The following is a 12,348-nucleotide window of genomic DNA, read 5'->3' on the forward strand; positions in this document are numbered from 1 at the left end:
CTAAAACAAGGTCACTTAGAACAACCTGGATTCAGGGGTAGACGTAACATAGTAAATGTAAATCTGGGATACTTCAATTTGTATGGTATGTTTTGTATGGTATGTATTCATTTGTGGAAGTCCATCATCCATTTCGTATGATATGTCACAAACTGCAAATCGTACAATATGTTACGAATTGCAATTTGTACAATATGTTAGGAACTTGCAAACATATGATATGTTACGAATTCCAATTTGTTGTGGCTAACGTTAGGTCATGCTGTTGGCCTGAAGTAGGACTAAGTAGATGTAAATAGTGGAGTATGGTATTTATTATTATTGTTTGTGAGTGTAGTGTTAGATGGTAGGGTATTTGTTGTATTTTTTGTTGTTGAAGTAGTTGATTAAAAAAAATAAGCAAAGTATAAGGGAGTTATACTCCAGTGTAGTAGGTGGCGGTAATGCAACATTTATTGGATGCCAACCTGCCGTTAAATCTCATCGAAGAAGAGGGTCGATTTCACTGACGAGGTCCGTTCGGAACAATAAATAGAGGGAACAAGGCTCCTTCCAGTTCACAAGTCTGAGAAGACGCATGAAGAAGTTCTTGCTTCAACAGTGATTGAACGGAACTCCTCTGCCTTCGTCCCGTTATTATAGAACATTCCGGATTGATAACGTAACACTTACTTGAACTGTCTTAGTAAAATAATCTAACAATCTCTTTTTTTGTACCGTTAATTTTGATATAAAATGAAAATGGAGTCTCAGGTCCGCCAGAACTATCACCACGATTGCGAAGTTGCCATCAACCGGATGATCAACATGGAGATGTTTGCCTCCTTCACCTACACTTCAATGGTAAGAAGTCTACCAAGATGAACGTTTTGTTGATCTACCAGTTTATTATTATTCCTGGGTCTAAATATTTTTCTGTACACCTAGGCAATTAACAGTCTTGAGGTAGACCTATCATTCAAATAAAGCTGATAAATGTATCCTTGGACAGAGCCTATCTTCTTGGCAGGTTACCAAGTAGACTAATGAGTTTCCGGATCATATTGCTGTGCCAATCATGCACAGATCCCTCAATAATAGAATGAGTCATGTTTGACATGTTTCTAAACACTTGTCTGTTCACCCAGGCTTTCTATTTCTCCCGTGACGATGTGGCTCTGCCTGGCTTCGCGCATTTCTTCAAGGAGAACAGCGACGAGGAGCGGGAGCACGCCGACAAGCTACTCTCCTTCCAGAACAAGAGAGGTGGACGCATTTTACTCCAGGACATCACGGTGAGCGCCTGAGCGTCGAAAAATAAATTTACATTGTAGACTGCGCAACATAAAAGAGCATTAACTTCTTCGTAGAGGGTTCTCTGGTAGAAATGGTTGTTGTCTCAGTTGGGAAGGTTCTACCTGAAACCAAGTGGTTGATCTAGACTCTATGGCAAGAAGTCTAAAGAACCCTTTATAGTCAATCTAGAGCCTTTTCTTTAATGCTGTGAACATCAAGTTTTGGATGAGTAGTCATTCATGTTAATACAGTTAATTGTAAGGCACGCCCTATGTGGCTGCCCTAGTATTAGAGCAAGGTGGCCAGAGGAGATAATGTCCTGACTGCTTAGGCCTGAGCACACTGCCTCCATTCCTTCATAACCACTGAACTGAGAGCATGAGGGGTGTAACTCCATCCACTCTATCCAAACTCTCCCAATGTTAATATAATACATGCTCACTGGCCAGTTTCAAATCAGATTTTATTGGTCACGTGCACCGACTACAACAGGTGTAGACTTTACAGTGACATGTGTACTTATGAGCCCATTCCCAACAATGCAGAGTTAAAGGTAAATATTTGTTAATTTAAAAAGGAAATGGTAACACAAAGAATAACGAGGCTTTATACAAGTACTGAGACCATGTGCAGTGGTACAAGGTAGTTGAGAGAATACAGTAGGGTTAAGTGACTAGGCAATCAGGATATGTGACGTGTGTGTGGGGGGGGGGGAAGCCTAGTGAGTGTGAAATAAGTGGTTAAACACATCTACTCAGAACCCTGTGCCTCCAGAACAGCCTGATTTCTTTGGGACATTCTACAAGGTGTCAAACATTCCACAGGGATGTTGGGCCATGCTGACACGATGAAAGCAGACGGTTGCTGCACATTTTACGGCGACATAGTCATGCTGTGAACAGCCCGTTCCACCTCGTTCCAAAGATGCTCTATTGGTTTGAGGTCTTGGGACTGTGCAGTAAACTGAACTCGCTGTTCCAGGCTATGTTTTTCCACCCAATTGCCCGCAGGAGTCACTTGTTTTTAGCTGAAAGGCGTGTAACCCGGTGTGGTCGTCTGCTGCAATGGCCCATCCGTGAGAATGATCGACGAGTTGTGTTCTGAGCTGGGGTTCTGGGAACCTTTGTCGTTGCAAGCACCTTGCTCTATCAACTGAGCCACACCGACCCATGATATGTGCTTCATAAACTCTAGCATATGTGGTTGTTCATAGTCACTGTTAAAATGACTCCATCTTGATCTTTCTGCGTTGGTTCCAGTTTGTCAGATATACTGATTTAATTGACTTTTTTAATTATGTCTAAACATCTGCTAGTAGTCCCTAACCCTCCTGTGTTCACTCTGTCCTATGTAGAAGCCAGAACGTGATGAGTGGGGCAATGGGCTGGAGGCCATGCAGTGTGCTCTGCAGCTGGAGAAGAATGTGAACCAGGCCCTGCTGGACCTGCACAAGATTGCCTCTGACAAGGTTGACCCCCATGTAAGTTTTATATTGGAACTGCACATCACATGTATATATCACATAGAATACAGGTACTGTCCCAGGAGATGATCAGGTTGTTGTAGCTCTGATAACTAATGACACAGGATTGTGACCTGCCTCTTCACATGCACACAGTAGTCCACAGATGTACACTATACACACAATGCAGCTCATGCAGGAGTTACAGCTGCAAACACCTCATTATCTGCACTTATGCCATTACCACCAGGCTATTGTGTGTTACTGTATCTACAATAGTCTGTAGTTATTCTCTTGTCTGACCTGTGTTTTCCCTCTTTAGCTGTGTGACTTCCTGGAGACCCATTACCTGAATGAGCAGGTGGAGGCCATTAAGAAGCTGGGTGACCACATCACCAACCTCACCAAGATGGATGCTGTCAACAACAAGATGGCAGAGTACCTGTTTGACAAGCACACCCTGGGAGGCCAGAGCTAAACCACTTCCATCCCCAGGCTACGGCATCCAGCCACAGACCAGGACTCCTGGCTTCTCTGATAGATCCTACTGGCTTTGCATTTATAGGGAGGGGAGAGTGTTGAACTGGTGCAGTGCAACACAGCTGTAACATTGAGGTGTTTTTGTTGACAACACTATTGTATTTTGGATTCAAGGCATCTTGTAAAACAATTAAAATATCACTCAAGTTAATTTGTTTTCTAAGTGTTGACCTGTAGTAATGGATGTTGTAATAGTCTATTCAGGTTCTTTGCGCTGTCTTACTGAGCATCTCAATTTCCTAGTGATAAATACTGACAATTGTAGACCTACTAGTGACTGAGGGTCATAACAATAGAAGTTTAACATGAGGTTTATAAAGGACATTACCTGTCACCACAGAGGGCAGTAGTAAAATAAATGTTACAGACATATCAATTAAGGGCCCAACTGTCAACGCTTTACCCATAAGTGAAGTGGGTAACTAGTCAATGTGGACCTTCACTCAGCATCTCAGAAGGTCATTAGACGGCCTAGAGGTAAATCAAACTCTTGCTTCCTGCTCGGTAAATCCAAATGGCGCATTTCTCTAGTGATGTGAAGTTTGGCTCTTACTGACAAATTAAATCTTTACTCATTTTGTTTCAGTTGGTAATGCCCAATAGTTCCCCCTACAGCAAACTATGAACTGAATTCTCAAAATGATGATTCTACAAGTCTCTAGTTCACCATAAGGGGCTTATTGGAGCTGTCATATGGTTGCAAAGCTACTGGTAATTTACCAAAATTACTGAAGTCTTCTGTAGTTAACAGGGAATCTAACTTCGGTAATTTATTCTTTAACTGGGAATATTGCTATTTTTCATGTGTCCATATAGTGCATGGGATTCTAGTGGATAGACCAGATGGTTGAAAGGAGAAAATAACCTTGTGAAGTGTTTTTTTTTTTTTTTTTTTTTCAACAATTTTGCAACTCATCCATTTCTTTACACAACTGCCACCAACATTTACAACCATGAAATACTGACATGGTAAAATTATTGATTACTTTTTCAAAATTAAAGGTCATAGCATTCTCTAAGTTGGTTTACATTTAGGGTAATGTTTTGTGGCTTTGTCATTCTATTTTAAAGTATATTTTACATGTGATAAGGCCACATGGAGGGCCAGAGAGTTGTGATAATTTGAAGTACCCAAAAAGGCCACTAGATGGCACCTGACATTCGACATTTACCAACATTTCTTTATGGATCCCTGTTGCCTACTGTCAAGGCAGCAGTTACTCTTCATGGGGTCCAGCAAAATAAAGGCAGTTCAATACAATAGAAACATTACATTACAAAACAGATTTCACAACACATTAAGGGTTTGCCCTCAGGCCACTACTCTATTACCACATACCTACAACACAAAATCCATGTGTGTGTATCTATAGTGCATATGTTATCGTGTCTGTGCCTATGTGTCTCTTCTCAGTCCCCGCTGTCCCATAAGGTGTATTTTTATCTATTTTTTTAAATCTTATTTTACTGCTTGAATGAGTTGCTTGATTTGGAATAGTAGCCATGTCATGGCTCTATGTAGTACTGTGCACCTCCCATAGTCTGTTCTGGACTTGTGTACTGTGAAGAGGCATGGTGGCATGTCTTGTGGGGTATGCACTTGTGTCTGAGTTGTGTCCTAGTAGATTAAACTGACAGCTCGGTGCATTCAACATGTCAATACTTCTCACAAATACAAGTAGTGATGAAGTCAATCTCTCCTCTACTTTGAGCCATGTGAGGGGGGGGGGGGGGGGTTGCCAGTGCCCCTGTGACAACAATTTTGGACCCCCTTGTGACCCCCCCTAAATGTGCAGTATGAAATGATTTTTACATAACTAATTTTTGCTATCGTTCTTTTTTTACATCTGTTATTAGACAGTGGCAACGATGATGATTATGAACATGGTCTTTTGCCTGCTAATGCCTGCAATGCAGTGAAGAAAACGATATGACAACAATAACGTCTAATGTAACTGGCCCCTCTAACAGTACAACTGGCCCCAGTTGAAATGGTGTAGAACCGCCACTGGCAGTGATTACACCTGCTGTGGTAGCTGATGTGTATAATGTTGAGTCATCAGCGTACGTAGACACAGAAACACAGGCTTCACTCAGCGCCAGTGGCAAGTCATTAGTAAAGATAGAAAAAGTAAGGGGCCTAAACAGCTGCTCTGGGGAATGCCTGACTCTACCTAGATTATGTTGGAGAGGATTCCATTAAATAACACCCTCTGTGTTCTGTTAGACAGGTAACTCTAGATCCACAATATAGCAGGGGATGTAAAGCCATAGCACTTATACTTTCCAGCAGCAGATTATGATCAATAACGTCAAAAGCTGCAAAGAAGTGTTTAAAACATTTTAAAAAAAAGTTTCTGTATTAAATAATTTTATTTTTTTATCTTTTATTTAACTAGGCAAGTCGGTTAAGAACAACTTCTTATTTACAATGACGGCCTACCCTGGACGACACTGGGTCAATTGTGCGCCGACTTATGGGACTCCCAATCACAGTCGGATGTAATACAGCCTGGATTTGAACCAGGGAATGTAGTGACACCTCTTGCACTGAGATGCAGTGCCTTAGACCGCTGCACCACTCGGGAGCCAATTGGACCAGCATCGTCCGGGTTAGGGGAGGGTTTGGCCGGGGTAGGCCGTCATTGTAAAATAAGAATTTGTTCTTTTTTTATTTAACTTTTATTTAACTAGGCAAGTCAGTTAAGAACAAATTCTTATTTACAATGACGGCCTACCACGGCCAAACCATAACCCGGACGGCGCTAGGCCAATTGTGTGCCACCCTGTGGGACTCCCAATCATGGCCGGTTGTGATACAGCCTGGAATCGAACCAGGGTTTGTAGTGACTTCTCTAGCACTGAGATTTATGTAATGGTTAACCATTTACAGTATTACTTACTGTTTATAACTTTTTGCGGCTGGTCACATGATGGCCCAGGTCGTGACAACTTAACACATGTTCTCTGGGTTGAACATTACAGAAAAGATTTGCAGAAATAAATGAAGAAAATACTTTGTAAAATGCTATTTTAATGCTCTGTTTGCCCTTCTGCTAAAACAAGGTCACTTAGAACAACCTGGACTCAGGGGTAGACGTAACATAGTAAATGTAAATCTGGGATACTCCAATAAGTATGGTATGTTTTGTATGGTATGTATTCATTTGTGGAAGTCCATCATCCATTCGTATGATATGTTACGAACTGCAATTTGTTGTGGCTAACGTTAGGTCGGTGGCTAGGTGGCTAATGTTAGCTAGGCTAGGGGTTAGGGGTTAAAGTTAGGTCTAAGGTTAAGATTAGGATTTAGATTAAACGTTTAAGGTCAGGGGAAAGGTTAGCTAAAATGCTAAAGTTGTCAGTGATGAGTTTCAAACAAGCAAACTTATCCTTTAAGCATGACACATAATTTAGTCAAAAAGTGATGTCACTTTCCACCAAAAAAGAAAGAATTCCAAGTATGTCACAGCCCTTTTGTAGCACCATTTTAAGTTTGCAGACGACACAACAGTGGTAGGCCTGATCACCGACAACGACGAGACAGCCTATAGGGAGGAGGTCAGAGACCTGGCTGGGTGGTGCCAGAATAACAACCTATCCCTCAACGTAACCAAGACTAAAGAGATGATTGTGGACTACAGGAAAAGGAGCACCGAGCACACCCCCATTCTCATCGACGGGGCTGTAGTGGAGTAGGTTGAGAGCTTCAAGTTCCTTGGTGTCCACATCAACAACAAACTAGAATGGTCCAAACACACCAAGACAGTCGTGAAGAGGGCACGACAAAGCCTATTGTCCCTCAGGAAACGAAAAAGATTTGGCATGGGTCCTGAGATCCTCAAAAGGTTCTACAACTGCAACATCAAGAGCATTCTGACCGGTTGCATCACTGCCTGGTACGGCAATTGCTCAGCCTCCGACCGCAAGGCACTTCAGAGTGTAGTGCGTACAGCCCAGTACATCACTGGGGCAAGCTGCCTGCCATCCAGGACCTCTACACCAGGCGGTGTCAGAGGAAGGCCCTAAAAATTGTCAAAGACCCCAGCCACCCCAGTCATAGACTGTTCTCTCAACTACCACATGGCAAGCAGGTATCGGAGTGCCAAGTCTAAGACAAAAAGGCTTCTCAACAGTTTTTACCCCCAAGCCATAAGACTCCCGAACAGGTAACCAAATGGTTACCCAGACTATTTGCATTGTGTTCCCACCCAACCCCACTTTTACGCTGCTGCTACTCTGTTTATCATATATGCATAGTCACTTTAACTATACATTCATGTACATACTACCTCAATTGGCCCGACCAACCAGTGCTCCCGCACATTGGCTAACCGGGCTATCTGCATTGTGTCCCACCACCCGCCAACCCCTCTTTTTACGCTACTGCTACTCTCTGTTCATCATATATGCATAGTCACTTTAACCATACCTACATGTACATACTACCTCAATAAGCCTGACTAACCTGTGTCTGTATATAGCCTTGCTACTGTTATTTTCAAATGTCTTTTTACTGTTGTTTTATTTCTTTACTTACCAACACACACACACACACACACTCCTTTTTTTCGCACTATTGGTTAGAGCCTGTAAGTAAGCATTTCACTGTAAGGTGAAACCTGTTGTATTCGGCGCCGTGACAAATAAACTTTGATTTGATTTTAAGAATAAGTCTACTGTCACTCTGAACAGTCTGAAGAGGCTTTGACTCATTGTCTCCAAAACTTTGTTTGCACTATAAAGAGGTGTTTAGTCTAGAACAGTTGATCAAAGTAACAGAGAGCAGGGCACATACTTCAAGGATTATCTATGTTGAAGACCCTTACCCCCATTTGAAGCAGCTTTATCATTTTTCAACAAACAATTAACCTAGATAGTAGATATGACAAAGTGATTGATAGAGCCTGTTTTGGGTTACATATTAGGAAAAAGGTGGTTCTGTTCTTAAACAATTGGAGAAGAGGCACTACCTTACATACTAGGCCAGTACAGACCAGGGGCTGTATAAAGGTATCAAGCCTGTTGTCAGAATAGGATTAGATGTAATGTATAGGATTAGATGTAATGTATAGGATTAGATGTAATGTTATTCAATATGATCTAAAAGACAAAAACTGAAACTAAATCAGCACTGAGACGTTTGATACATACTGCCCCAGAAGACCTAGTTCTAATGAATACCAATGATGTTTCAACTACATGGATGTATTGAACAATAACACAGCACCCTGAAAGCACCCTGTCAACGGTTGTGGAAGATCAGGTCATGTGACCTGAAGTTGTTAGGAAGGTTACTTTATTACTGTAGTCTTTGATTTTCATTAGCTGTAAAAAGTTTTCCACTTCACAGTTTTAGCTTAATAACCTATGTATTGTTAGATGTATGTAGCTACTGATTCTGTGTAGTTATTTCTAGGCTAATGTAATCAACTTTGATATACCATTTGTCAACTACAATATGTCATTTGAAACCGAAAGGTCTATCATCAAATACCATTTCTACAAAAGCCAAAATGTCTGTCTCAAGCCTGCGTGAAGGGTTTGGTGGTGAGTTTCTGAACTGTTAGAGTTAGACCAAGAGTTTATAGTAATACAGAAAAATATTGGTATTTGAGATCTGATTGACTATATTGGGCACCCGAGTGGCACAGCTGTCTGAGGCACTGCATATCAGTGCTAGAGGCGTCACTACAGACCCTGGTTCGATCCCGGGCTGTATCACAACCGGCCGTGATCAGGAGTCCCATAGGGCGGCGCAATATTGAATCAGAGTCGTCCGGGTTAGGGGAGCACTGCGTGAAGCCTGAGGGGGTTGTGCTGATTGAACGGATTTGTGACAGCAGGTTAAATGGCGTCCCTTGACAAGGCAAGAGCAAGATGTATGTCAGAAGAAGTGCAGTATTATCAGAAGGAGAGTTACACTCAACGTGATCAAGACGAAGGAGATGATCGTGGACCGCAGGAAAAGGAGGACCGAGCACCCCACCATTCTCATCGACAGGGCTGTAGTGAATCAGTTTGAGAGCTTCAAGTTCCTTGGTGTCCACATCACCAACAAACTAACATGGTCCAAGCAGAGGGCACAACAAAACCTATTCCCCCTCAGGAGACTGAAAAGATTTTGCATGGGTCCTCAGGGTAGCCTAGTGGTTAGAGCATTGGAAGTTCAAATCCTTAAGCTGACAAGGTACAAATCTGTTGTTCTGCCCCTGAACAGGCAGTTAACCCACTGTTCCTAGGACGTCATTGAAAATAAGAATTTGTTCTTAACTGACTTGCCTAGTTAAATAAAATAAAAATCCTCAAAAGGTTTTACAGCAGAACCATCGAGAGCATCCTGACGGGTTGCATCACTGTCTGGTATGGCAACTGCTCGGCCTCCGACCGCAAGGCACTACAGCGTCTACGGCCCAGTACATCACCGGGTCCAAGCTTCCTGCCATCCAGGACCTCCATACCAGGCAGTGTACTGTTCTCTCTGCTCCCGCACAGCACGCGGTACCGGAGTGCCAAATCTAGGTCCAAAAGGCTTCTAAACAGCTTCTACCCCCAAGCCATAAGACTCCTGAACATCTAATCAAATGGCTACCCAGACCATTTGCATTGCATTGCATCTTCTACGCTGCTGCTACTCTCTGTTATTATCTATGCATAGTCACTTTAATATCTCTACCTACATGTACATACTACCTCCATTACCTCGACACCGGTGCCCCCGCACATTGACTCTGTGCCGGTACTCCCCTGTATATAGCCCCGCTATTGTTAATTACTGCTGCTCTTTAATTATTTGTTATTCTTATCTTATACTTTTTGGGGGGTATTTTCTTAAAACTGCATTGTTGGTTAAGGGCTCGTAAGTAAGCATTTCAATGTAAGGTCTCCACCTGTTGTATTCGGCGCATGTGACAAATAAAATTTGATTTGACTTGTAATACGGAAGAAGAATGGAGGGAAAAAGAGAGGCAGAGGAGGTCTAAGAGAGAGAGGGAGGAAGAGGGTGAGCTTGAGTCGGTTAAAAATGGCGGGAAAAAAAGAGATGGTTTGTTAAAGAAGACTGGTAGAAGGTGTAAACAGAGTGAGTTGAAGACAGGAGGAGAAATGGAAGTGAATGAGGGCGAAGTATCGGAGGTGGTAGGTGTGGTGAAGTTCCCGGAGCCTGAGGCTTGCACCGAGGTTCAGGACAAAGATGAGTCTGTGACAGTAGGAGGGAAGTTTTTGGAAAAAGTGGACTCTTGCCTTTTGGCTGATCCATTTGAGGTTTCAGGGTGGGTGAAAACAGAGTTGAGTGCTGTGGAATCGGTAACCAGAAGTGATCTTGTGATAATTGTTTGTGTTTCTGCTGGTCAGAGGTAGCAGGCACTCCGTGTTAAACGAATGGGGGCAAGAGATGTGAATTGTTCTGCTCTCAAGAAAAGGGCACCATTGAAAGGAGTGATTACTGGGGTAGCGGTAAATGTGAAAGTTGACCAACAGAAGGGGAAGATTCCCGGTGTTTGTGATGCTCGTCGTTTGGTGCGGCGCAGACACTATGGTGTGAGTGGAGAACAGAAGAGTCATTGTCTGTTCGTTTGAGTTTTGATGTTGAGTCTTTTCCCGACAAAGTGATGTTAGGATATATAAGTTATCCTGTACGAGATTTTGTGCAGACTACATTACGTTGTTACAGGTGTCAAGCTGATGGGCATGTGACAGCAGTATGTAGGAGGGAGGTTCCTAGGTGTGAGAAGTGTGCAGAAGGGCATGAGACAAAATAATGTGTAGCATTGGGAAAAGTAGTGATATGTGTTAATTGTAGGGGTGCCCATGGGGCTGTTGATCAGAAATGTCCCGTGCGAGAGAAGCAGGTTGAGGTTCCCAGGATTAGAGTAGCGCAGAAGTTGTCATATGCTGGGGCAGTGAAGAAGTAGAGGAAGATGGGTCAAGGGGGGAGGGATCATGAGATGAGGGGTGTGAGTAGTAGATCTGTACCAGTACAGAGGGATTAACCAACAAGTCATATATGTTTCAGTAAGATTGGATTTTTGGCATTTATAGTAATGGTTATCAACTGTACTGCAGGGATGGAACTAGAAAATAGAGGTGTGGTGGGAGCTGCAGAGAGGTATTTGGGTGTGCGAGACTTGACAGCAGAAGAGTTTTATCTCTTATCTCTTATTCTTATCTGTATTTTTTTAAACTGCACTGTCAGTTAGCGGCTCGTAACTAAGCGTTTCACTGTAAGGTCTACCTGTTGTATTTGGCGCATGTGAGTAATACAATTTGATTTGATTTATGTTGAGCTACAGGGTGTGTTAAGTGGTGGTGTCCCATCCTTTCATGCTGTTGGCCTGAAGTAGGACTAAACAGATGTAAATAGTGGAGTATGGTATTTATTATTCTTTTTTGTGAGTGTAGTTTTAGATGGTAGGGTATTTGTTGTATTTTTTTGTTGTTGTGGTTGTTGATTAAAAAAAAAAAAGCAAAGTATAAGGGAGTTATACTCCAGTCTAGTAGGTGGCGGTAATGCAACATTTATTGGATGCCAACCTGCCGTTAAAATCTCATCGAAGAAGAGGGTCGATTTCACTGACGAGGTTAACCATTTACAGTATTACTTACTGTTTATAACTTTGTGCGGCTGGTCACATGATTGACCCGGTCGTGACCGTAACAACAAGTTTAAAAAAAATAACAGACCGAGATGAAGAGGTCAAGGCGAGAGCATTTACTCTGCCCAAAATCTGTCCGCGTGAGATAAGGCCATTTATGTGTGGAGGTTAATAACAGAGTGTCAAATTACTTAAGGATTTAGATCGAATAGAAATTTCGTAATGGTTAAGCTTTTATAAAAGCTTTTACAAACGCCGACACATATATTATATGTTGATGCACGTTGCATTCCGGCAACTTTGAGAAAAACGACGTTTAGTTGTGCGTGTTGTTTACACGCGTACCTGCCCTCTCATTGGTTAGAATCTTGCCTGTCTTCAATCGTTGAACACATGTAATTCCATTGTTAGAGTTGTCACTCGTCTCTCTTGTTAATATAATAAATAATCATTGCTTTAGGTCATGAGGTGTATCAG

General features: G+C 42.3%; 1 protein-coding gene across 1 annotated transcript; it reads left to right on the top strand.

The window, feature by feature from the left end:
• The first annotated feature begins 510 nt into the window (after positions 1–510).
• LOC115170834 (ferritin, middle subunit-like) lies at positions 511–3,345 on the top strand. The gene is made up of 4 exons (XM_029727161.1): positions 511–843; positions 1,128–1,274; positions 2,630–2,755; positions 3,060–3,345. Exons 1-4 carry the CDS (start codon positions 736–738, stop codon positions 3,213–3,215), a joined length of 537 nt encoding a protein of 178 aa, XP_029583021.1. The 5' UTR covers positions 511–735; the 3' UTR covers positions 3,216–3,345.
• The last annotated feature ends 9,003 nt before the right edge of the window (positions 3,346–12,348 follow it).

The sequence above is a fragment of the Salmo trutta genome, chromosome 32 (assembly GCF_901001165.1).
Source record: "Salmo trutta chromosome 32, fSalTru1.1, whole genome shotgun sequence".
Taxonomy (NCBI): domain Eukaryota; kingdom Metazoa; phylum Chordata; class Actinopteri; order Salmoniformes; family Salmonidae; genus Salmo; species Salmo trutta.

Coding starts and splice junctions, on each gene's coding strand:
- LOC115170834 (XM_029727161.1), top strand. CDS start 736: ATGAAAATGGAGTCTCAGGTCCGCCAGAACTATCACCACGATTGCGAA. Junction 844..1,127: donor CCTTCACCTACACTTCAATG/GTAAGAAGTCTA, acceptor CTGTTCACCCAG/GCTTTCTATTTCTCCCGTGA. Junction 2,756..3,059: donor CTGACAAGGTTGACCCCCAT/GTAAGTTTTATA, acceptor TTCCCTCTTTAG/CTGTGTGACTTCCTGGAGAC.